Source organism: Rhineura floridana, chromosome 7 (assembly GCF_030035675.1).
Source record: "Rhineura floridana isolate rRhiFlo1 chromosome 7, rRhiFlo1.hap2, whole genome shotgun sequence".
In the NCBI taxonomy this organism is placed as follows: domain Eukaryota; kingdom Metazoa; phylum Chordata; class Lepidosauria; order Squamata; family Rhineuridae; genus Rhineura; species Rhineura floridana.
In genome coordinates, this window is record NC_084486.1 from 56,975,406 (window position 1) to 57,003,161 (window position 27,756).

General features: G+C 40.7%; 1 protein-coding gene across 3 annotated transcripts in view; it reads right to left on the minus strand.

Annotated features, from left to right (window-relative positions):
- The window catches only part of MGMT (O-6-methylguanine-DNA methyltransferase), a 303,940-nt gene that overhangs the window by 264,542 nt on the left and 11,642 nt on the right, over positions 1-27,756 (minus strand). For all 3 annotated transcript variants that reach the window (XM_061635654.1, XM_061635655.1, XM_061635656.1), the window contains exon 2: positions 17,572-17,619. In XM_061635654.1, coding sequence (XP_061491638.1) covers positions 17,572-17,619 — 48 coding nt within the window. The remainder of the gene's footprint in view (positions 1-17,571; positions 17,620-27,756) is intronic.

A 27,756-nucleotide genomic window follows, 5' to 3' on the forward strand; every position in this document is an offset into this window, starting at 1 on the left:
GTCCAGCATCCTGTTCCAGTGGCCAACCAGGTGCCTGGGAGAAGCCCGCAAGCAGGACCCGAGTGCAAGAACACTCTCCCCTTGTGTTCCTCTAAGGTTCTTTCTGTGGCCATTAACTGAACCAGTGCCAGGAAGTGTGGACGGGTTTTATGTGTCTATGTGTAGAATGTACTTTCCCCACGTAGGAGCAAATACGATTCATCTACTTATATACAGGGAAAAAAATTAATGGGTTACCCTGAGTGATACCACTTGGGCAAAATGGGGGAAGGCACTAAACTTGCCCCAATGACTTTAGCGTCTGACTTCAACACACGAATAAAAAACGAGTTGTCATCCAAGATCCTTTCTCCTTCTCCATAAAAGAGAAAAATACTCTGCTACATATGTCTTTTCCCTACTCAGAGCAATGTCATCTGCCATGAATACCCTTTGTTTGATCCTAGGTTCTTCCTCACTTTCAAATTCTCCTTCAAAGCCCATTCAACAAAGCCTTTCCTGATCTACCTTGGTTTCATCCTTTCATTGCTAAATCCTGACAATTTATTCTACCTTGTCCCCAACTCCTTTAGCTGACCGTGTCCCATCTGTCCAACTTGCACTTTAAGCCTCAGGGCCATGACAGTTCTCTGTGCTGCATGATACCTAGCATACTGCCAGTGGTAGGCATTAAAGTACTAGCATTACAGTCTACTCATACACAAACAATGGATCTTGGAAAACATCTGACATTAAGACTTCCGGGAAGGGTGACTTCGCTTGTGCCTGCTTTTGAGACGGGCTCCCGCCTCAAAAGAAGCTTATTCAGATATAAATCAGTCAGAACATTTTTTTTTTGACTGATGAAATTTCTCCCGGGCAGGGAGAAACGTAGAGATCAACCTCAAAAGCCTGTTTTTGTTGGGAGGACTGGATTTCATTAATTTATGAGAAAAGGTCCAGCCAGCAATGCCAGACGGACTTCCGAACAAGCTCTATCTGATTAATGCGATACGTTTATCTTTTCTTCAAAGAGAAAACGGACTAACAGGCAAGCACCCTTCTTTCTATTCTTTTTTTTACTTGGTTTAAATTGTTGCAGCAAAAAGAGATTTGTCAAATGAATCAGCTTTAAAGAACTTCTGGGTGAGCTATAACTCTTCTCTGTTATTCACGAAATTAACAGCTTATCTCTGTTTCTATTGCAAAAAGCTGTCCTGGAAGTGCATTCTAAAGATATAAACAGAAGAGGGATTTCTATTCCGAGGAACATTATATTGTCTGGGACTATTCTCTTTTTGGTCTATTTTATTTTGACAAATCTGCTTCTTCACGACGCCACTAACTGTTTTGATGCTGGGAACTAAATTTGTTTTGTGTTCTTGAACATAGAGAGATAAGGCAGGCTGCTCTGTTTATACTGTGATGTCATCAAGCCTGGAATATTAACCCAATTGTTGCTGAAATAAGAAGTGGTTCTTCTTTATTTTTGTTTTGTTTTGTTTTCGTGGTTTTAAAAATGGCAACCAAGAAAGTGGCTGAGAATCTGGAAGTAATTATGTTTCAGAAAATAATGGATGAGATTGAGATAACGAAACAAACCCTGCAACAGGGCAGTAAGGAGCTGAAAATTGAACTGAGCAAAATGACGCAGGAGCTTAAAGAAATAGGGGATCCTGTGAGAGAGGAGAATGAGATCAGAGATGAGAAAAGAAAAAATAAAGGGAAGATACAAGCCCTGGAGATTGGAACAAATGTGGAATTGGAAAAAGATCTGGAGTTTATGGATATTAGAAATAAAATCTACTGTTTGGAATTTAACGTTATCTCTGAAGAAATTAATGAAGATATTAGAGATAAAGTTATCAATGGCTTGGATAATCTTCTGGACTGGAATGACGTGATGGAGCTTGTTATAGAGAAAATCTATGGAATTAACTGCAGCCATGTGACAATGGAAAAACTCTCAAGAGATGAGCCAGTGCATTTTGTAAAGAAGAAGAACACAGATATGACTTTACAACAATATTTCAGCAACTTATTCAGAATTGATGGCAAGAAAATATTTGGGATAGAGGAAATTCCCATCAGACTCTTATTATATGACTATGGCTATGACAGCAAGATTATTATGGAATACTGATAATGGAAGATTGGACACTGAAATTACTGGACTTAACAGGACTATTGAAGATGGAAGATGGAATTAATAGGGATAATGGAATAATGGCTATTGAAATTATTGGACCTAACAGATTTTGATGAGATGGATTAATCGATATGTTTATTTGGACTATGGTTATGACAATAAGATTATTATTATTATTAACGAGATGGATTAATCGACATGTTTATTTGGAGAAAAATTGATAGATATATTTCTTAAAGAATTGAAACCTCTCTTTGACTTTTTGTGGAAAGAATAAAGTAATGTTTATGAGATTTGATGATTAATTAAGATAACTACTGGAGGAAAGTGATTTTATAATATAATTTAAGAGACAGGATTGTTATATATTGTAGACCTACAACTGATTTGATCTGCGACAAATGGGAAGTCAACATTTTTTTTGTTTAATCATTTTTGTTTTGTTTTGTTTTTTGTCTTTGAATGTTTTATGATTTTGTTTTGTATGTTTTATGAAAATTTGAATAAAAATCATTGTAAAAAAAAAAAGAAAACATCTGACATTAAGACATTTAACTTGATATTCACCTGTGGGTTTGTGGCTCACAAAATGACCTAGATCTCTGACTGTTCTTCTGATTCCTTGAAGAATAAAGCAAATCTTTAAGTAGTGAGGAGTATCCAGAAAACCAACACAGCAGACAATGCCCAACATGCTGAAATCACATCATGGATTTTAAGAGATATCAAGAAGAGAAGAAACTAATTAAAGTTGAAATATCCTGAATATAATCTTTATCTGTTGACTCAGCTCAAGAGATTAAATCCCTATATACTTGGTTATATGAGAGAAAGAGAGAGATTAGTGATCCCTTCCCAGCTGTTAAGGAGCAATACCTGAATATAGATTTCTTGTGGGAGTCCATAAGAGAAGACAAAACATGTGATTGGAATGATGTCAGTTCCCCAAAGATACCAACTCATACTTATACAGAAAGAAAGACATCTCCATACCTTTATATATACACAAGAGGAAATAACAGAATGATGCCTTTATTAGTGCCCAAAGCGGAAGAATAATGGACTACAATAGTTCATCCTGGCAATAGACAGAGTTGGAAGTAACATGAGCAGCTGAAGTACACCATTTCTAATGTTGTTACATAAATATGCTACTTCTATGAATGCACGTCCTGTCCTGTTTTTACCGAACTCTTTCTAAGTCCCAGGAGCCAACTCCTGAAACATTCAATATGGCTTGCATGCCATTTTATCAATGCCATAGGTAGTAATATTTGAATCAGAAAGGTAATAAAAAACCATTTTTTAACATTTCTAATTGTTTAAATCTAACAGAATAAATAAATAGTCTGTTCTCAGGAAGGACTGCAATCCAGCAGAGGCTCCCATTGAAGGAAGGGTGAAAAACAACATTCACAGTTCCCTCTTTCCCCTACAGCTTCCCAGGCCCCCTTCCGTGCTATTCCAGAGGGTCCCACAACTTTCCAGAGCTGATTTTTCGGGGGGTGGCAACAACTCACAGGAACTCTGGATCCAAGCCATGTAAATTGAATTTTTGATGATGTAACAGCAGAGAAAATGAATTAGCAGGGGTTGGCAAAAGAAAAAAAACTACTCTTAATCCTGTGTTAGTGGACGTAACTTCCACTCACACAACATCACTTTGGGTCCAAGTCATGGTCCTGTGTAATTTTGTGAAGCACGTCTTGTGAATTTTGTGAAGCATGTCAGAAGGGGGGAGAACAGTGATGGTAGGCGAAAGAGCCAATTCCTAAGGTGGCATCCAGCACTGATGAAAGCAAATATTCCTGACTTTTTTATTTTTAAGAAATCAACAAGAAATCAGTAATGTCTGTCCTAGATACTGATTCATTAATACGCAAAAAAAAAGTGGTTTAAGAATGTACCTATAGCCCACAGGTATTTCTATCAAACTTTAAAAAGCAGGGAAATTGGGCAGCTATAGTGAATGCACCAGGGGAGCAGGAGACCTGACCTCTTCTCTGAGATATTGTACTGCCCTACAAATTGGTCAAAATGCAAACACCATTTGGGTTCGTCTTTCACAGTCCAATCCACTTCCTGTGTAGCTTGGAAGAATTTGGTAACACTCCAATGATTCTGTATCTTTAAGAGAAGAGAAAACTCAACCACATACATACAGGTTTTCTTGCAACACTGTAATGGGAAAACCACAAGGTGAAATTCTCCCTTCCCCCTGCACAAGATACAGAAGACCTTTGGAGGCTGGGCCTGGCAACCCTAATTTGATCAACTGCATACTTTTTGAGTTCAATGGGATTTATTTCTGTGCAATCATGTTTGAAAATGGAAATGGACTGCCTTCAAGTCGACTGAAATTATGGCGACCCTTCGAATAGGGTTTTCATGGTAAATGGTATTCAGAGGTGGTTTTATCATTGCCTGCCTCTCAGGCTGAGAGGCAGTGACTGGCCCAATGTCACCCAGTCAGCTTCACGGCTATGTGGGGATGTGAACCCTGGTCTTCCAGGTCCTAGTCCAACACTGACCCGGCGGAGGGGGAGGGGAGGAGATTGGGTGGGTGGGCACTGGGCAGAGGGGAAACCTCTTTCCTTTCTAAAAGGAAAACATTATGAACAGTATCATTGCTTTTCAGTGTTTTCCCCACCTTTTTATTCTACAGCAGGCACATATAGCCTCCCACCCAAAATTAAACTAAAGCTGTCCCTGGCCACATCCACACCACGCCTTTATTTCACTTTGGACAGTCATGGCTTCTCTCAAAGAATCCTGGGAAGTGTAGTTAGTAAAGGGTTGCTAGGAGACACCCGGTTCCCCTCACAGACCGTCAATCAGAGTGGCTGACTGTTAAACCAGTCTAGCCACAGGAGCTCTGTCAGTGGAATAGGAGTCTCCTCTCAGCACCTTTCACAAACTGCACTTCCCAGGATTAAGAACATAAGAACATAAGAAGAGCCTACTGGATCAGGCCAGTGGCCCATCTAGTCCAGCATCCTGTTCTCACAGTGGCCAACCAGGTGCCTGGGGGAAGCCTGCAAGCAGGACCCGAGTGCAAGAACACTCTCCCCTCCTGAGGCTTCCGGCAACTGGTTTTCAGAAGCATGCTGCCTCTGACTAGGGTGGCACAGCACAGCCATCATGGCTAGTAGCCATTGATAGCCCTGTCCTCCATGAATTTGTCTAATCTTCTTTTAAAGCCATCCAAGCTGGTGGCCATTACTGCATCTTATGCGAGCAAATTCCATAGTTTAACTATGCGCTGAGTAAAGAAGTACTTCCTTTTGTCTGTCCTGAATCTTCCAACATTCAGCTTCTTTGAATGTCCACGAGTTTTAGTATTATGAGAGAGGGAGAAGAACTTTTCTCTATCCACTTTCTCAATGCCATGCATAATTTTATACACTTCTATCATGTCTCCTCTGACCCGCCTTTTCTCTAAACTAAAAAGCCCCAAATGCTGCAACCTTTCCTCGTAAGGGAGTCGCTCCATCCCCTTGATCATTCTGGTTGCCCTCTTCTGAACCTTTTCCAACTCTATAATATCCTTTTTGAGATGAGGCAACCAGAACTGTACACAGTATTCCAAATGCGGCCGCACCATAGATTTATACAACGGCATGATGATATCGGCTGTTTTATTTTCAATACCTTTCCTAATTATCCCTAGCATGGAATTAGACTTTTTCACAGCTGCCGCACACTGGGTCGACATTTTCATCGTGCTGTCCACTACAACCCCGAGGTCTCTCTCCTGGTCGGTCACCGCCAGTTCAGACCCCATGAGCGTATAGGTGAAATTAAGATTTTTTGCTCCAATATGCATAATTTTACACTTGTTTATATTGAATTGCATTTGCCATTTTTCTGCCCATTCACTCAGTTTGGAGAGGTCTTTTTGGAGCTCTTCGCAATCCCTTTTTGTTTTAACAACCCTGAACAATTTAGTGTCGTCAGCAAACTTGGCCACTTCACTCCTCACTCCTAATTCTAGGTCATTAATGAACAAGTTGAAAAGTACAGGTCCCAATACCGATCCTTGAGGGACTCCACTTTCTACAGCCCTCCACTGGGAGAACTGTCCGTTGATTCCTACTCTCTGCTTTCTGCTTCTTAACCAATTCCTTATCCACAAGAGGACCTCTCCCCTTATTCCAGGACTGCTAAGCTTCCTCAGAAGCCTTTGGTGAGGTACCTTGTCAAACGCTTTTTGAAAGTCTAAGTACACTATGTCCACTGGATCACCTCTATCTATATGCTTGTTGACACTCTCAAAGAATTCTAATAGGTTACTGAGACAGGACTTTCCCTTGCAGAAGCCATGCTGGCTCTGCTGCAGCAAGGCTTGTTCTTCTATGTGCTTAGTTAATCGAGCTTTAATAATACTTTCTACCAGTTTTCCAGGGACAGAAGTTAAGCTAACTGGCCTGTAATTTCCGGGATCCCCTCTGGATCCCTTTTTGAAGATTGGCGTTACATTTGCCACTTTCCAGTCTTTGTCTTAGTTCCTCAGAATCCCTTCCTGCAAATGTTAGTTCAGGTTCAGGGATCTGCCCTATATCTTCCACTGTGAAGACAGATGCAAAGAATTCATTTAGCTTCTCTGCAATCTCCTTATCGTTCTTTAGTACACCTTTGACTCCCTTATCATCCAAGGGTCCAATTGTCTCCCTAGATGGTCTCCTGCTTTGAATGTATTTATAGAAGTTTTTGTTGTTGGTTTTTATGTTCTTAGCAATGTGCTCCTCAAATTCTTTTTTAGCATCCCTTATTGTCTTCTTGCATTTCTTTTGCCAGAGTTTGTGTTCTTTTTTATTTTCTTCATTCGGACAAGACTTCCATTTTCTGAAGGAAGACTTTTTGCCTCTAAGAGCTTCCTTGACTTTGCTCGTTAACCATGCTGGCATCTTCTTGGCCCTGGCGGTACCTTTTCTGATCTGCGGTATGCACTCCAGTTGAGCTTCTAATATAGTGTTTTTAAACAACTTCCAAGCATTTTCGAGTGATGTGACCCTCTGGACTTTGTTTTTCAGCTTTCTTTTTACCAATCCCCTCATTTTTGTGAAGTTTCCTCTTTTGAAGTCAAATGTGACCGTGTTGGATTTTCTTGGCAGTTGGCCAGTTACATGTATGTTTAATTTAATAACACTGTGGTCACTGCTCCCAATCGGTTCAACAACACTTACACCTCGCACCAGGTCCCGGTCCCCACTGAGGATTAAGTCCAGGGTTGCCGTCCCTCTGGTCGGTTCCATGACCAACTGGTCTAGGGAATAGTCATTTAGAATATCTAGAAACTTTGCTTCTTTGTCATGACTGGAACACATATGCGGCCAGTCTATGTCCGGGTAGTTGAAGTCACCCATTACTACCACATTTCCTAGTTTGGATGCTTCCTCAATTTCATATCTCATCTCAAGGTCTCCCTGAGCATTTTGATCAGGGGGACGATAGATCGTTCCCAGTATTAAGTCCTTCCTGGGGCACAGTATCACCACCCACAACGATTCTGTGGAGGAGTCTGCCTCTCTGGGGGTTTCGAGCTTGCTGGATTCAATGCCTTCTTTCACGTATAGAGCGACTCCACCACCAATACGTCCTTCCCTGTCCTTCCGATATAGTTTATATCCAGGGATAACCGTATCCCACTGGTTTTCTCCATTCCACCAGGTCTCCGTTATGCTCACTATATCAATGCTCTCCTCTAAGACCAAGCACTCCAGTTCTCCCATCTTGGTTCGCAGGCTCCTAGCATTAGCGTACAGGCACTTGTAAGCAGTGTCTCTCTTCAAGTGTCTTTGGCACTTGTGGTTAGGCCTGTGGTAATTTTGCTCTTCTGAATTTATATCCTGTGCCCCTGCTCTCACAATGCCTACTTCTAGGCCTACCCCTTTTAAAATTTCATCATTTCTTTGGTTTTTATCCCAGGGGGGAGGTTTATTCCGAACCGGACCTTTCTCAGCTCCTGTCGGGTTTCCCCCCTCAGTCAGTTTAAAAGCTGCTCTGCTACCTTTTTAATTTTAAGTGCCAGCAGTCTGGTTCCATTCTGGTTCAAGTGGAGCCCGTCCCTTTTGTACAGGCCCGGCTTGTCCCAAAATGTTCCCCAGTGCCTAACAAATCCAAACCCTTCCACCCAACACCATCGTCTCATCCACGCATTGAGACTGCGAAGCTGGTCCTGTCTGGCTGGTCCTGCGCGTGGAACTGGTAGCATTTCAGAGAAAGCCACCTTGGAGGTTCTGGCTTTCAGCATCCTACCTAGCAACTTAAATTTTGCTTCCAGGACCTCACGGCTGCATTTCCCCATGTCGTTGGTGCCAACGTGCACCACGACCACTGACTCCTTCCCAGCACTGTCTACCAAACTATCTAAACGACAGGCGATATCCGCAACCTTCGCACCAGGCAGGCAAAACACCTTGCGGTCTACACGCCCATCACACACCCCACTGTCTATGTTCCTAATGATCGAATCACCCACTACAAGGATCCCTCCACCCCCTGGAGATATATCCTCGGCACGAGAGGATATCTGCTCATCCCCCAAGGAATGGGTCCCTTCTAAGGGATCGTTTCCCTCTTCCTCAGCTGGATGCTCTCCTTCCCCAAGACCATCATTCTCCATGATAGCAGGAGAGCTATCATCATTGGAGTGGGACACAGCTATAACGTCCCTGAAGGCCTCCTCCACACACCTCTCTGCCTCTCTCAGATTTTCCAGGTCCGCCACCTTGGCCTCAAGGAAATGAAGTTGTTCCCGGAGAGCCAGGAGCTCATTGCACCGAGAGCACACCCACGACTTCTGTCCAACAGGCAGATAGTCGTACATGCTGCAGGCGGTGCAAAACACTGGAAAGTTACGTCAATGGGTTGGAGACTGCGGTTTAGTTGAGGTCAGGGAACAGACGGGCAGAGTGGGGGGCCCTGGCCTCCTCGCCCTGCTGCCAAACACGCCCTGCTGCCAAACACGCTCTGCTGCTTAACTCGCCTTGACGCTTCGTCAGCTGGGGCCTTGACGCTTCATCAGCTGGGGCTCCCTCTAGCTCGTGGAGCAGGCTCCCTCGCTAGGGTGCTCTGACTTTATATGTGTGGCTGGTTCCTCCCAGCTACTGCTGCCAGCCAATGATGTGTTAGTTGAGGCTGATGGCTATCAGGTGGGGCTTAACTCTTTAGTATTCTCTCAGGCTTCCTTCCTTTGAAGGCAGAAAGGCAGGCTTCCTTCCTTCCTGAGCGAGGGGCGGGGCTGTTTAAGCTTTTGGCTGCTTTTAATCTAATCAAGGGGCTGCGCCTTCCAGTCAAGTCTTTTTTGTTTGTTGTTTTCCCACCTAGAACAGCCTGACCTTTCTTTAACCTAGGGAAACAGAGCTTGTGGTTGTGTTTCAGGAAGGCTGAAGCTGCCCTTTTTAGCAAGGACTGAGCTGACTCTCTCCCTGTATGTATCGGTGGAGTTTCCTTTTCCCCCTTCTCTCCGACTGGAATTTAGCCTTGTTTACAGTGTCCCCTGAAGCTTTCCTGCTAGGATGGTGTTGAAAACTAGCTTTCTATAGGCTTCTTTATTCTAGGATCTGTCTCCTAAGATATAGATTCTTTCAGGATTTGGCTCCTAGCTCAGGGTGACCTTGGGCTGCCCTTATTACTTATTGCTCTGAGCTGTTTTACTTCAATTAAATAATGGAATAAATGGGAGCTACTTACCCTCTTTTCGCTCTGCTGCTTAACTCGCCTTGACGCTTTGTCAGCTGGGGCCTTGACGCTTCGTCAGCTGGGGCTCCCTCTAGCTCGTGGAGCAGGCTCCCTCGCTAGGGTGCTCTCTGAGAGAAGTGTGAAATCAAAGTCTGGTGTGGGTATGGCCCCCTGATTAGCCAAGCCCAGCAGGTGTGAGGCTTTTACAACACTGACGGTTCTTAGTGAGCATGCCTGGGCTTATCATAGGGTGCCAGCCAAAACTTTCTTAAACTGATTAAAAATCAGCCAGGCATTTTTTTTAACTTTTAAACTGCAGAAGATGAAGGTCAGAGCATGGGGCAAGGTCAGTATTAGGATTACAGATACTCTGTGAACATTTCTGATTTTTAATGAATTTCAACAGATTAGGAGAACTCTGACAGAAAAAAGTCCAAAAGGGCTCTGGGGTTTTTTTCTCTCTTTTTAGACTTTGAACTCTCTATTCTCTCTGACTGTTTTGTGTATTGCCATGAAAATTGAGAGGGTTGTTAAGCAAGCGTTTCTGAGTTCAGGACTATACGTTTGGTAAGGTTTTGTTTTGAAATGAGTTTATGGGAAGCATCAGAATGGCATGGGGTATTTTCAATTTAACATTGCGGAATGTGAAAAATCCACGCTGGCTGTAGTATACAGCCACCTTTTTTATCCCATAAAGGGCTACAGCAGCTGCAAAACCAGCAACGTTACAGAAGTACCTCAACTGTCAAATTTGTCATTTAAACGTCAGAGGCAGGCACATGCTCCCACTCAAAATAAAATGGAACCAATAATAATCCCCCCTCTTAAGGAAAAAATGCTTGTTGGTAGACTCCAGCATGACAACCATATTCCATGGTTCAATGCTCACTATAGACTTGCCACTTGAGGGCAGAACACATGATTAATTGAAATAAAACATGACTGTTAAAGAAAATATACTGCCACCATTTTTTTAAAAAAAAGGCACAACAGTTAACAATATCCCAAATGTAGGGGCTTAATGGTATCATTCCATTTTTATGACTTCAGTCACTAAAAAGTAACACAACAAACTAGATATACTCAATAATGGAGCAGGGGGGAGGAGAGGCATTAGATTAGAGCTAAAATACCATCAGGCTTTTCCTGTTTTTTTTCCTAGTCATTCATTCATTTGAGAAAGAAAAGCAGCCTGTGAATAGCTTTAACAAAATATTGTGTATATTCAACTTAAACATGCATGTACAAATATCTTGTTTAAAAAAATATTTCTGTGCAATTTTTCTAAACATTACTCTAACTCTTATCATCTGGATAAAATATTGTGTTTATACTGCAAACACATGACGTATGCATGCAGAACAATCACATAACTACATACACAGCAATCATCCAAACATTAAAACATGCAGTTTATGGATTAGAGACTAAAGAGCAAGCTATACATCAGGAGTGGGGAACTTCAGGCGGGGGGATGGGGTGGGGGAAAAATGCAGTCACCCAGTCCTGTGCATTTGGCTTTCAGGACTCTCCCAGGCCACTCCTCACTGGTCCTGGTCCACACCTTCCTTTTGGCCTTGCTGGAATGTGTACTAGAACTCTGATAATGCTTCCTGCTTACAAGGATGCAGGATGGAGAGATGTGTGTGGAAAGGGTGTAGAAATCTCTGACTTTTGCGTGTCTGGAATGTAGCCTACTGCATAAAGGTAAGAGACATCTGCTACTTCACCAGCTTTGGGAAACAGGGAGAAAGGGTGCTTTGCACACAACTACCCAATGTCGGACCATACATGGGAACTTGAGCACATTGCTAAGACTTCTCTACCTAGAACTTTAACAGGTACCTCACCTTGGAACTGTAGACACCAAACTACATTCCAACAACTAGAGGTACCAGGACAGAGCATTACTCCACAGAGAAGCAAGGCAAGGATGGACATATGCTGGAATGATAACTGCTGCTGCCTCTCATGCCTCACTCCTTTCCCTTTTGCTGTAGATGAATACTGGCTGTATTCGAGCATAACACTAACTTGGATGTTCTGTCAGGGCAGGGATTTTTCCTCGCACAACAGAACATTCTCCTCCTCTCCTCTACCCACACGTCCCCTCAATCTGTTCTGGGTGTTCCTGGAATGCACGCACGGGGGAAGCAGGGGGAAATCCCTTTTACTAGTTGAAGTCTTTCTGCTAGGACAATAATTTAGCTGAATACCTTGCCTTGCCTGAACTGTCTTCCCAAAAACAGCAGGTGACAGTGTGTTGACCCTCCAAATATACACTCAAGAGAGGCACTCACCCCACATGCAGATAAGCTCTCTGTTAGCAAGACCATAACTTGTAAGAACATAAGAGTGCTGCTGAATCAGACTAAAGACCCATTTAGTACAGCATTCTAACGCCCACTCATGGTGGGAGATACTTCCAAATCTATCTCACGCCATAATATAAAGGCCAGGAGAGAGGCCATAATGACCAACAGAAATGACACAGTGTTTTTCCATGGGGTTGTTAGCATACTTGCTCTAGGCAGGCTTCTGCACCCCTACAAGCTCCATAACAATTTATGTCCCTTTCATGAAGCTGGAGCCATAAAGTACACAACACTTTCAAATGTGCTATCTATAGAGCTACAGTCCAAAGAAGAGTAGCTCTGCTGGGGTACCCAGATCACAACTCCCACTCATGTGTCTTTCCATTTCAGGATCCCAGGTGCTATCAAATAAAGGCTTTGACTGTGCCACATGTATCTCTATTGCCAGATAGGCTTGAGAAAAAGTATATCTGTCTAGCACTATCTGGATTTAGCCGGCCTCAGAATGGGACTCTGGGACAGGCAGGGAGAGCACTTGATAAGCTCAGGGGAGTGATCCCACCTCTCTTACCTCAATCAAGTGTATCATATAAGTCTGTGAGTGGGATGGATGCTGCCACCAGGATGTATGACGCAATCAGATGGAGTGTGGGGAAAGGGAATAGGGAATAGGGGATGCTGAAGGTCCTACAGGGGTGCTACCAATTACTCGATTCAGCACCTCCCCTGATGGGCTCAGCTGTACCTGGATGTCGGGACAGGGGGCTCCTCACCTTTCCCAGGGTGGGGTATACCCTAAATTTGCAACAGGGAACTCCAACACAAAAAACATAGGCCTTGGCAGGCAGCTAGGACTCCTCCTGTAGCCTCTGTGTTCCTGAAAACTGACTGCATGTCCATTAATGCATCAAAATCTATGGCTAGTTGGTTATGGAGCTGCTTTGTGGAGCTTTCAGTGCGGATTCAAATCCCAGACACATAAAAGTTGAGCGGGGCCATATTCGACCCCTGCTTTGAGTGAGATTTAAATTCCCATCTCCTGTTCCCCAAATCCGTGCCCTCTGCAAGGAGCGCCTGGAGGTTACTGCTATCAATATGTGACTACGGACAACCTCATTGTATCTCCTGATCCCTCTTCTTGGCTGCTTGGCAAAAGAGACTTTCTTTCTTTGGATGATCTTGAACCTTTGTCCCAGAGAACTGTGTGCGTCCTGGAGAATGCTTTGATGGAAGTGCAGAGGCACATCTCCAGTTCCAGCGTAATTTGAGTATAGGATTGTCTTGCCCTATGTATTAGGCACACTACATGCATCCCGAAGCTACAAAAAACTAATAAAAATAAAACGTGTGGGTTTTTCTCCAGGTTTAACTGAAGCCAATAAAATGTTTTTAATATATGAAACAGAATGGCAAGGTTTATAATCAAAATTGCATAATATTTCACAGGATCTTCTGTTATCAAAAGCCACAAAAATTCAAAGAACTGTTTCTTATAGTCTCTGAGAAGCTCAAGTCAGAACAAACTAAGAGATAATGCAACTAGGCATAACACAATAAAAGATATTACCTTCACAATGCATTATTGCTGCCAATTATAAGAATCACTTCAACTTAATTTCAAAAGCACAATCACCCTCAACTGTAACAGTCTCTTTTTTAAATTTCAAACTGTATTACATTAAGGCAATAACTCACCTTCCAGCTATAATATTGGTCTCCCTTATTTCAAAAATACATTTCATAAATACTTCATCGATGAGTCAAGCTAATTCAGGTTAATTTTATTGTATTTCACTGCTATCCCACATTTGTGTGCAATTACCTCTATCATTTTATTGCCATACCGGAAAGTAATCAGAGCAATTATTTGAAAAAGAAGGCATATAAATTCTAAGTCACAGTTGCTGGCATTTTTGATAAAATAGCAGCTTTATCTCAGAAAGTGGCAGGGACATCAGATAAATCATGCATCAGTCAAGTGTAGCTGACCCCCAAGTGCATTGCACAATATCAGAAGTGCTTCAAAAGAAACTTTCCTGCATCATCCATCATCCTCTATAATACTAAAATAGCTACACCTGAAGAGTCAGAACTAAAGAATAAAAAAATTCCAAGCAATATGAGTAACACTATTAACACCCCCTTTAAAGTAAACTATAACTTATAAGCACTAGAATCTGCTTGTAAATGAACAGTCATATTTCCATATTTCATCTTCAAACAAACAGTTCTATAACAAATGGCATCCCTAAATTCAATTCACAATACTTGTCAGATCCTACACCAAAACAAACATAATGCACACATGTACATAATTGGTAGCCATGACAGCTTGTTCAAATTTCAGAGAAAGCAGGAAAAAAAATGCTTTTTTTCCATGGTGTTCATATGGATATCTCTCCCAACATCTACATTAACACTACACAGGTAGAGCCTAGGGGTGTTTGAAGTTACCTGTTCCTAGAAGAATGAAATCAAGGACTGAGGCAGCTAGGGAGGAGGACAGCACCATCATTTTTGTCAATGCCCTCTGCACTTCCTTAACTTCAAAGAGAAATAACATCCAAGCCTTGAGACTGACACAATACACCAACCACCATTAAAAAGAAGTACCAGTGAAGACACTGGTTGCTAGTGATAAAGATGTAAAATTTCTGGAAATTTTGAAGCTATGGGGAAAAAACTGGTTTTTTCGTGTGTATGTGTTTTTTTTAAAGTACATCTTGGAAAGCACCTTTTACAAATTAAATGTTACTTTAGGAACACAAAATGTATTACGTATAACTTCGTTTGCCTGTAAAATTATCATGTTTGATATATTAAAGCACAGTTTATTCAGACAATAATTACAAACTATATTTAAATGTGGGTTTTTTTTCAAAAATTAGTTACAAATTGGGCTACAAACAGATGCACTGTAAGGAACCTAGTATCTTTTTGGTTTTGCAGTTTGAGGAGCAGACAAAAAACAATAAAAACGGGGGGAAATCAACATATTTATTTATTAAATTTACATCCTGCCTTTCCTCCCAGAGGAGCCCAAGGTAGCAAACACACAAGCAATAAAACATCTTTAAAAAGTAAAACAAAGACAATTACATATTCTGAAAATTATTATGTCTCCCCTCCAGTTCTCTAGTGTCAAGTAGATATAAGTACTCATTTCCATAGAAAGAGCTGAAAAAAGGGGGAAGGGACTAAGACAATGAATACTACATGAAATTTAATCAATCCCATTTTCTCCATCACTATCACAGTTTCTGCTTTTCTGTGTTGCTTTGTACTTTTTCCCATTCCCAGTCCTTTATGGTCCAGTTAAGAAGACAGAAACAGATCCACCAACTATTTATTTATTTATTTATTTATTACTTGATTTATATCTCGCCCTTCCTCCCGGCAGGAGCCCAGAGCCAAGAATTATGCCAAGAAGAGAAAGACCACAAGCAAAGAAAGCACTAAATCCTTCTTCTCTCATGTCAATGGTAGTGCCTCCTAGAGGCAGAAATGTATCTTGTTCTTGCGCTTAAGAGTTGCACTCTCAGTGTACCACTGAGGACTTGCTTATTGTCAGCATACCAGAATTGTAATGATCTGATACTCTACATAGCCTTACTTAAAAATCTTCCTCTTGGTTTTTGAAATAATTTGCACGGAGGAAATATATGGTCATCTTGTCTTAAACATTTTATTGATTATTCTAAAAGAAAATATTTCATAACCTAACATTTTTCAGGGAAAAACACAGAAAGCTTTAAAAAAAAAACAGGAAAAAGGGGGGTCTGAATTTTTCTGTTTTTTTCCCCCAGGCCTTCACATCTCTAGTTCGAGAGAGAACTGAAAATGAGGTGAAGGATTCCTGGACCCCTCTGCTCAACTGCATAAGCTCTCTTCCCACTGCCAATTTTTAAAGGGAAAATCTAAAACATGAAAGAACACAACACATGTATTTCATAGAACTATAGGTACAATAACCACGTATCAGTATCCAACTACATCAGCAAGTACAGAGCAAACAATTTCCAAAGTCTGGAGGTGTCTATCTGAAACTGATGAAGGATAATGGTGTCTACATCAACACTCCTAACAGAATATTTGATGGCTATTTGGATATCAAATGTAGTCTGCATCTTTCCATGCTTGTTAACTGCTTCAATCAAAGAGTGAAATGTGCATCATCACAGACAGGGTGTGTGTGAGTGTCTGTGTAGGACAGCCTGTATTTTCAGGGTGCTTTATTGTGTGCTTTTTACAGTAAGTGAAGGTCAGGCCACCCAGTTTCAAAGGTGGCAGCCACAACTTAACCTCCAGTACAACACTTTACTTCCTCAATCCCCACATTCCCACCCCGCTAAAAAGGAAAAGTCAAAAAAGTTGAATTGGTTTCCCCTAACCTTAGTAAACATGATGTCCAGGATAAAGTTCAGGATTGTCCCCTTCTCTACAGCATCCCAAATTGCAGCCTGTTTTGTTTGTCCCACAGGACTGAATGCGAGTCATTGAGAACTGACATTCATCCACCTTTGTCTGCATATTCTTGGGAGTTGCACTACAGCATGAACAAACTATGTGGGCTGGCTTTTTCTATATCTAGAAATCTGATTACCCTAGGCTTGGAAATAACAAAAAGGGAAAGCCAAAATGTATGTAAGCATTTAGAAGTTAGATATTATAAGACATTCAAGAGATTAATGTGTGATTAAACAAAGAAGAAACTGGAGAAAAACAAATTAATGCCATAACATAAGGCAAATTGGGTTTTCCTGCAGGTGATTGAGGAAGAGGCAGGAAGCAAAGTTATGCCCTAAGCTAGTAAAGCTACTCCAGTAAATAAAATGCCAAAATATGCACACATCTACTGGGTATGAGTACTATGTAGCTTGCATGTACAATTACACTGAAAGACCACACCCATCAAAAAGAAAAGGTTACTGTAAAGTCACCTTAGACATACAAGTTTAAGTATGATCTACATAAAAGATTTGACACCTGGGATGGGATATCAGCTAGAAACTATGGCTGTACATTTTATACAAGTTTTTTTTACAGAATTTATGTTTACTGAAGAAATAACTGACTTAATGTTAAAAGCCTTTACTTGCAATATTAATTGAAACAGAAAGTTTAGTTTCTTGCTGTTGCAAAAAATATTCATCTAGTCACAGAAAAGCAGAAAACAGCTTAGTTAACCCTAAAAATACAGCAATGTTCACTTAGGTTATGCTCTGCAGAAGATAGATAAGTGATGCGGAAAGGTCCACTGCTGCCTGTTACCAACCATGACAGAGCTACTGAGATTTACAATGCAGCATCAATCTTGTCAACCGGATTCTTAACACCGACTGCTGGACACTGGGGAAAGACTCCGACTATGTTATGCGAATTCTTTTCAAACATTATTACGTTGCATGTGAACCTAAATGTGCTATTTTCCCCATAGCAACTTACTTTTTGATGAAGTTTTGATGCCATGTTAAGTACACAAAGTAGGTTACCCTATGAGAAACAAAAAATGAAACGTGTTAGAAAACAATACAAAAGCATACATTGCATAAGCAACTAAAAGAGATAGCATGGTCCATGTTATTTTTTCTCTTAGATACGAGATCAATCACACACACACACACACACAGAGTACTTTGAATTTTAAAGGATGCAATACTATACAGTGGATGGGAATTTTCTTTTCTTGCAAGCAAACAGGAATTCTGAAGTTCACTAGGTCATCTATCATCTGTAATGAGTCACAATCAACAGAATGAGATTATGAGTGCTTCTCTCATCACATGTCCTGATCCACAGGATAACTGCAAAGCTTAAGACACATCCGAAAGCCTGTAAAAATAATGCTTAAAATATACTGTACTATAGCTACTAAACACCCAATTTCTTTTTCCATATACACATTTGTTTCCTTCCTTAGATTAAACAAGATGTACACGAAGAGCATTCTGAGGTATGAAAAAAGACATATGAAGAAAAACAAGCACAAGATATTTCTATAAACTACCATGGCTACAACTATTTAGATGGCAAGATTGCTTTCAACTGACAGCCAAATGAGGGCATAATCTCTTAATCTTAAAAATATTTACATATAAGAGTTTCATCAGAATTATTTGCAAGTAAGGAGGTACACAGTCAAGTTCATGGTATACCTTAAAAAAATCACGTCTCAAATCCCACCTTCAGCCATATTTACTTTCCACCAAGGATGAATACAGACAGCCATTTACAAGTAGCTAACTTACTACAGTGTGCACAAAATCACTTGGTAAATAGATCATCTGAACAGTCCTGCCTCTATTGATGGGCAGTATTTTACCATTCCCCTGCTTCCCCATTTTTTCAGATCAGGTGTAGAAGATAAATAAGATTTTCAACACTTTACAGAATATAGGTAATCAGTTCAGTATGTTACTATGGTAAATTACTATTTGAGATCTGTCTCATTTATTTCAGTAGTGGGCTTACTTATTTCAAAGTTAGTAAGCTTAGCTACGGCCTTAAAGGCTAACATAACAAAGCAGATGAAAGTCAAAACTTGCAAACAACACAAACACATGATCCTAATATCCGATTTAAGCACACTAATGTGTGCAAAAAAAAAAGAAGCTTATATAGTGGAGGATCATGCATTTCCAACTTGTAGTTTTATCAATATAAGATATAAAAAATTATTCAAGGTCGCCCAAATATTAAGATTGCATTTGTTTGCTGGAGGTCTTCTTATGCTAAGTCAGACACATGTACAGGAAGTATTCTCAGATCTTAATTAGAGAGGTGGGGATGTTGAATCCTTAAGAAGTGGACTTCTCCCCAGTGTTTTGGTTAAACATTTGTTAAAAATAAAGAGCTTTGAGCAGCCTGAGCAAAAATTATATCCCCTTTCAATCATGCTAACCCAATTCAGTACAGGTAGTACAACCTGACAAGACCTAGATTTCAAAGATAAAATGGGGTGGAGAGATACATCACTTTCAAAGCTAATTGAGCCTTTGGTTGAGATTGTTCAATTAAGCATACTTTGCAAGAACAAAGGTTAGTTTCTATAAAGAATTTGCTATATTCGCTTTCTTTTGTTCCAAGGCATTTCAATTTCTGTAACCAAAAACTGCTGATCAGCAAACAACTATTGTTCTAGATCTTTTTCAACATTATTTCATGTACTTCCAAAAACACAAGGGGGAAGGTACTTACTGATTTCTAAGTCTACAATGCACACAATAGCTATAATTAGCAGTATTTTAAAGTAATAGTTAAGTTACAGGTTCAGGTCCAAAGAATACATCATCTATCTTTGTGAACGGTAAGCCAGAATACTGAGATCTAACTATGTAGATGAGGCCAAAATGCTTTGTCACCCCATTAAAATGAGCCTAGGTACCTGGCAGGCATGCCAGTCCCTGAGCTGTGTTGGACCCATGAGGGAATACCCCAAGAATCCTTCCCATTTGGAGAGCAGAGTACCTACCCCACTTACCCCAGATTCGAATCTGGACCAATGCTAGATACTTATAGTTGTTGTTGTTTCGTGCCTTCAAGTCGATTGCGACTTATGGCGACCCTATGAATCAGCGGCCTCCAACAGGATCTGTCATGAACCACCCTGTTCAGATCTTGTAAGTTCAGGTCTGTGGCTTCCTTTATGGAATCAATCCATCTCTTGTTTGGCCTTCCTCTTTTTCTACTCCCTTCTGGTTTTCCCCAGCATTATCATCTTTTCTAGTCCAAACTATGATAACCTCAGTTTCATCATTTTAGCTTCTAATGATAGTTCTGGTTTAATTTGTTAGAACACCCAATTATTTGTCTTTTTTGCAGTCCATGGTATGCGTAAAGCTCTCCTCCAATACCACATTTCAAATCAGTTGATTTTTCTCTTATCCGCTTTCTTCACTGTCCACCTTTCACATCCATACACAGAGATTGGGAATACCACAGTCTAAACGATCCTGACTTTAGTGTTCAGTGATACATTTTTGCATTTGAGGACCTTTTCTAGTTCTCTCATAGCTGCCCTCCCCAGTCCTAGCCTTTGTCTGATTTCTTGACTATTGTCTCCATCAGGGCCAGTTCCAAAGGGCGGCCAGGTGGGGCACTGGCTGAGGGCCCCTGCGGCTACAGGGGTCCCTCTGATCCCCTTCCGCGATTTGTGGCAGGACTGCTGCCGCGGATCGCAGACAGCTTCGGAGCTCCACCATTCCCTTGCTTAACCTACCTTGTTCTGCGGTTGCGCACACAGCAGTGCCCTACACAAAAACGGCGGCTGAGGTTTCCCTAAGGGGCTGAAACCTCTGACACCATCTTAGCTGATGGCATGCATTCATGCTGCACATGCACATCCCTGCCATGAGCCAAGATGGTGGCAGAGGCTTCAGCCCCTTAGGGAAACCTTGGCCACCATCTTTGTTAAGGGCAGCGCTGTGTGCGCAACCGCAGAACAGCTGAGAAAGGTAGGTTAAGCAAGGGAATGGCAGGGCATGCGATCCGCAGCAGCGATCCTCCCATGAATCACGGAAGTGGAGTGCCGGGCCTGGGGCAGGCTTGTGCCCAAGGGCCCCAGCATGTCTGGGGCCAGCCCTGGTCTCCGCATTGGTTAATGACTGTACCAAGGTATTGATAATCCTTGACAAGTTCAATGTCCTCATTGTCAACTTTAAATTACATAAATCTGTTGTCATTACTTTAGTCTTCTTGACGTTCAGCTGTAGTCCTGCTTTTGTGCTTTCCTCTTTAACTTCCATCAACATTTGTATCAAATCATTACTGGTTTCTGCTAAGAGTATGGTATCATCTGCATATCTTAAATCATTTATATTTCTCCCTCCAATTTTCACACCTCCTTCATCTTGGTCCAATCCCGCTTTCCATATGACACGTTCTGAGTATAGATTAAACAAAGAGGGTGATAAAATACACCCGTTCCATACCCTTTCCAATGGGGAACCAATTGGTTTCTCCATATTCTGTCCTTACAATAGCCTCTTGACCAGAGCACAGGTTGCGCATCAGGACAATCAGATGTTGTGGCACCCCCATTTCTTTTAAAGCATTCCATAGTTTTTCATGATCTACACAATCAAAGGCTTCGTTGTAATCTATAAAGCACAGGGTGGTTTCCTTCTGAAATTCCTTGCTCCATTCCATTATCCAATGTATGTTAGCTATATGATCTCTGGTGTTTCTTCCCTTTCTAAATTCAGCTTGGACATCTAGCATTTCTAGCTCCATATATGGTAAGAGCCTTTGTTGTAGAATCTTGAGTATTACTTTACTTGCATGGGATATTAAGGCAATAGTTCGATAATTACTCCATTCCCTGGGATCCCCTTTCTTTAGAATTGGGATATATATGGAATGCTTCCAGCCTGTGGGCCATTGTTTAGTTTCCCATATTTGTTGACGCATTTTTGTCGAAATTTGGACAGATTCAGTTTCAGTAGCTTGTAGCAACTCTATTGGTATGCCATGTGTTCCTGGTGATTTGTTTCTTCCAAGTATTTTAAGTTCAGTTTTCACCTCACATTCTAAAATTTCTGGTGGTTCATCATACGGTTCCTCCATGAATGAATCTGTCATCTTTGCATCTCTTTTATAGAGTCCTTCAGTATATTGCTTCTATCTTCCTTTTATTTCATCTCGGTCATTCAGTGTGTTCTCCTGTTGATTATTCAACATCCCTACTCTTGGTTTAAATTTCCCTTTCATTTCTCTAATCTTTTGGAATAGGACTCCTGTTGTCCTCTTCTATTTCTGTACAGTAACTATTGTAATAGTTCTTTGTCCCTACGTACTAGTCACTGTACAGTTGCATTTAGGGTTCTAACCATGTTTCTCTCCTTTTGCTTTTGCTTTCCTTCTCCCTTTAACCATTTTAAGAGTTTCTTCAGTCATCCACTGAGGTCTTTCTCTCTTTTTAACTAGAGGTATTGTCTTTTTGCATTCTTCCCTGATAATGTCTCTGACTTCATTCCATAGTTCTTCTTGTTCTCTGTCAACTAAGTTTAAAGCCTCAAACCTGTTCCTTATTTGATCTTTATATTCTTCTGGGATGTTATTTAAATTGTATTTTGACATTATGATTGCTTTGTTTATCTTCTTTAGCTTTACTCTGATTTTTGATACGACCAGTTCATGATCTGTACCACAGTCTGCTCCTGGTCTTGTTTTCACAGAAAGTATGGAACATCTCCATCTTCTGCTACCAAGTATATAATCCATTTGATTCCTATATTGACATTTGGTGATGTCCACATCTACAGTCGTCTTTTCCGTTGTTCAAAAAATGTGTTTGCAAGAAACAAATTATTAGCTTCACAGAATTATATAAGTCTTTCTCCTGCTTCATTTTTTATCTCCTAAGCCCAATTTTCCCACAATTCCTAGTTCTTCTCTGTTTCCTACTTTTGCATTCCAGTCCTCCATGATTATCAGCACATCTTGTTTTGGTGTGTGATCAATTTCTTCCTGTACTTCTGTGTAAAATCTCTCCAATTCCTGTTCTTCTGCATTTGCCACTGGAGCGTAGACTTGGATGATGGTTATGTTAATAGGTTTCCTGTTACATCTCATTGATATAACTCACTCAGACTTTGTGTTATAGCTCCTAATTGCTTTTGCTACATCACTTCTCACTATTAAAGTAACCCCGTTTCTTCTTAATTTTTCATTTCCTGCATAAAATATTTTGTAGTTGCCTGATTGAAAATGGCCCGTTCCTATCTATTTTTAATTCATTCACGCCAAGTATTGTAATGTTGATACATTCCATTTCCTGCTTGACAATTTCTAGCTTTCCCTGGTTCATGCTTCTCACATTCCATGTTCCTATTGTGTGAGTCGTACAACTTTGGACTCTTCTTTCGCATCTGTGTGCATCAGCCTCTGGGCTTCCTTTCGGCTTTGACCCAGTGGCGTCATTAGTCACAGCGCTACTCGTACTTGTCCTTTGTTCTTCCCCAGTAGCTCGGTGCCTTCTGACCTGGGGGTCTCATCTTCCAGCACTAGCTTGTGTTGCATTTTGGATGCTCTGTTCATAGGGTTTTCATGGTAAGAGGTATTCAGAGGTGGTCTACCATTGCCTTCCTCTGAGTTTGGATGCATCTTAGTCTGGTGTCTCAGCTTTGACCATTCTGCCTTGAGTGACCCTGCTAGGAGTCTAGCCTCTTGGTTTAGACTCCTGATGGCATTGCTCTCAGTTTCTTCAACACCCTTAAACCCCCTCACCACTTTAAGGTGTGCATCCCAGAGGAGGAAATATTTATATTACAGTTTAATGATTCTTTTTGTTTTTTTTCTATAACAAAGGCTTTAAACTTTTATTGAACAAACAACTCTTAATGACCCCACCCCCACCGAAAGAAATACAAGCTTCTCTCAGCTGGCAAATGTGCAATTCCCTGCACTGTAGCACAGCACTTAAAGGCAGGTTTATAAGACGTGAGAGTATCAGGGGTCAAGTGCTAGATCTCAAGTGATGTGATGGACTCAAAGAAAGGTTGTTTTTCCTTTAAGCTTTCCTGCTGACTAATCAAAGGGAAAATTTGATTTTGAATTCCACCAAGATCCACTTGCTTTCCTATTTTCCCATAGGGAACTGTGTGTAGTGGAAAGAGCAGGTGTTTATAGATGAATAGAGGGAAGACTACTTTAATCAACTAGACAAGCAATTCCTTTTGGTTTCTGAGTAAGTAATTTTAGGATTTTTTTGTACTGTATCAGTTCTTTAAGATAAATTAAACGGTTCAAACACTCCATAAAATATGAATGTGCCAGTGTGGTAAGGATTGATAAACAGGTGGGGAGAGGGCAATGAAGCATTATACTTGCTTCTGTGATGACTCCACACATGGCACACTGATATAGTAAAGTGGGAAAGTGAAGATTTTTCCATGCCTCCAACAAAATATTAACATATCAGCACTAGCAAAGCCCTGTTGGATCAGACTAAAAACCGATTTAATCTGGCATCCTTTTCTCAGTAGCCAACCAGAAGACTATGGGAAGCCTACAAGCAAGAAGGAGCTGAACCACTTAATCACTATGCCTCCAACTACCCACCTGCAGAGAATACTATGGCTGATGCTATCAATAGCCTGGCTTGGGGAAACCCCAATGTTCATGGTAAAAAAATCCTAAGGGGTACAATCCTCCAGTCCAATGAGGACTAAGCACTCCCAATGGACACAGAATATTGACTGGCTGTTGAGAAGAAAAATGGAATACGGAGGGGAGGAAGATGGCATTGCTGGAACCCTGAATGGGAGTGCTTCTCACTGCATCATTACAATCTGCCATTGTTTGTCTGGCCTGTACACATACGCATTAGAAAATTCTGAACAATGGATCTTATATCCATCCTCATATACATGCTTAAGCACATTATGAAAATAACAGAAAGAATTTGGGTTTCAGAAAATTGATGGAATCACTTGGTAAGGAGTCATAATTTTTCCTTAGCCATTTAGTTGGCTTGAAATGTCATGGATGCTTTAACAATTCACACAGCTAGACACAGCTCCAAGAGCTGTGTTGTTATTTGGCAAACTGATTGAGGCTGAGTGCATTCTCTGCTTGGTAGCTCAAGGAATGATGTTGGAGACTGTTCCAAAGCAAGCTACAAGCACTGCTTTCACAGCTGGATATTAGAAGTGTCTTAGCTTGCCACTAAGAGAGATCCCAGCATGAGAGAAAGCAGTAAATATGGCTGAAATAAGAATCCACCTTTATTCTCTAAAAGAATTATTCAAAAAGCATTTTTATAAAATCACCATTAATATATTATATGCATACATCATACTCACTCACTCCCCTTCCCTCTGCCTCACAGATTTCCACAAAGGCAGATTGTAAACAGAAGCTATCTGTAGAGATTTTGTTTCTGACTTTTGCTTCATATTTTCAGTTGATGGCCACTGTTCTGGATTTTAGGTTTAAAAATAAAACAGAATACAACCTGTATTAGAAGGTAAAATAAAAATGGCAACCTATACACACTTGTCCTGAAAAATCTCCAGGAAAGAACCAACAGCTCCCTTAAACTTCTCATTCTGCTGTCAAACTATTCTTACCAACATTTAATATAAATCTACTTCCCAGTCATTTATTCCCACTGCTTTCATTCCTGTCCTCTGTGGATAGAGTGAGCAGCCCCTTCTCTTCTTCAAGAGAATCTTTAAATATCTGAAAGCAGCCAACATATTCCAGCAATAGGGGAAGAGTCACAGACAAACACAGTCTTGTTATTCAGCATTATCGAAGCCGGGTTAAAAATCACTAAATTTGACCACAGTTAAAAGGAAACATACCATAGCTAACACAGAATGTAAATGTCTATGTATATGCCAAAAGATTATCTTTCTGTGATGAAGGGAAGCCCTAATAGAACACTTGATACAGTCTGATTTTAGCATTTAAATAAAAGCTATTATTACATCAATCCAAATTATGCATAAAATTCCATATGAAAACATTTAAAGTACATTAGATTTTTTTTGGTCAAGATGAAAAGACTAAAAAGCCCAAGCAATCTATTCTAATTGGGTTCCCATGGTAACTGCACAATTGGGTTTTTCAATGTAACATCCCAAAGGCCCAATGCACACTTGTAAAATATACTTCAAACAGCCTGAATTGTTTTTACATTACAGCACTCCCAGGAAGATCAATTACTATACATCCCCACCCTAACTATTAGTGGCAGGAGATGTTAACACTATTGGCCATATTAACATATGTCATGTAAGAACCACCTCGTATTGCCGTAATTATTTAAAAACTAAGCCACACACTTTTAGATCCCTCAAATGTGCTTTAATATATAAAGCCAATGCTAGTTGTTATGTCTACCAAATGTAAGAAATCAACCCCAAATATATGCCAAGCAATTTTGCTTTTTATATTGATTCCAAGGATAAACAGAATCAATCATTAATAATTACATTATAAGATGACCCTGTGGGTTAATCATATTCTTAGAGACTCTCACTATGGAATTATCAACAACCACTAAATGGAGATAACTGAAAAGAATTGAAATCTACATTTTAAATATTAATGGCACCATATAAAACAAAGCATATCCACTAACAGAGGACTTTTATTTACAGTAAGTATAGAAGTAATCTTCCTGTCCTTCCTATTCAAGAGCATTTATACCATCTAGCTCTAATTTCAGAGAACAGCTTAGGCAACCACCATAAACCATGCAAGGCAATAATATATTTGCAATCTATGATGAGCTGGTCTGCTCCATTTCTAACCTCGCCTTTTATAAATCAGGAGCTTAGCGCCAGATAAAGTCAAAATATTTCACTGCACGATGTTATTATTACCAAAAAGACACTCACACAGCCCTGGTGCAGCAAGCAAGTCAATGGGACTAGTTGTAAGTTTGCATAGCAGAAACTTATGGTGAGATACCCATCCAACTTGGGATATTGATCTTTCCAAGAATCTTTGTTTCACATAATAGATCCTATCACTGACAGCATTGTTTTCACATTTATTGTGTACAACATTGTGAACACCCCCTTCAAAGATAGCACAACCTCTTGGCCACCTTTATCTTCACATGGCATTTTGTTGATGTCTCCTAAGCCAAGTTTTCAGACATGATTGTGACGTCCTTCCCCAGCACCACCAGTGAAGCTCTCACTTGTGGCTACTAGCAGACAGGAACGTCAGGTTTTCCTCTTACCCTTTTCAGCTCTAGCACAGATTTCAACAAATCCCCCTGCTAGGCCTCACTACCCCACACTCTGTATCTCTTGTAGCCTTTAGACTATGCCTCAGTCTCTGCCAGGCTATCTCGATACCTTGTGTCTATGGGTATAGGTAATTCACACAAAAAAACCCCGCAGCCTCTTGTCTCTGAAGCATACAGCCCTGGGTTTCTCTGTGGGACTGGATACACTTTCCTCCAATCCGCCGCTGCCACCATTCGATACAACTGTTCAGCCTTGGTTACTTGCTATCCCCCCTGGTATGTGTTTCCCAGCTGAAGGAATCAGGCTTATGTTTAACCAAGAACGTATTTATTAAGTCTTAGAAATAACAAGATTACTTTTAGAATGTTTCACAAGCGTATGGTTTCATCTATATTCTGATAGGTACTTGACTTCTTACTAATTGCCTCAGAACTCCCGACTCACTCTCCACAACACCTACCATCCACCTCCAACCTCTCTCTCAACCTCTCAAACACCACCCAGATTCAACTGTCATTCTTCCATTTATACTCCCAGCCATTCAAATGCTCAGCCAATCATCCAGCATTCTACTGCTCATGTACTCCCCCTCCTCTTTCACTCCACTTACCATATGTCTTCTATATAAACAGCACTTACCATATAAGCAGGAACATCACAATGATCATCAACAAGTTTAACTAAGTGTGAATCTCTGTGGGTAGGACCAGGTACTTCAGTGGTCTAGAGATCTGGTCAATTGATTAGTCAAAAAATGGAAACTGACTGCCTTCAAGTCAATTCTGACTTATGGTGACCCTATGAATAGGGTTTTCATGGTAAGCGGTATTCAGAGGTGGTTTACCATTGCTTTCCTCTGAGGCTGAGAGGCAGTGACTGGCCCAAGGTCACCCAGTGAGTTTGATGGCTATGTGGGGATTTG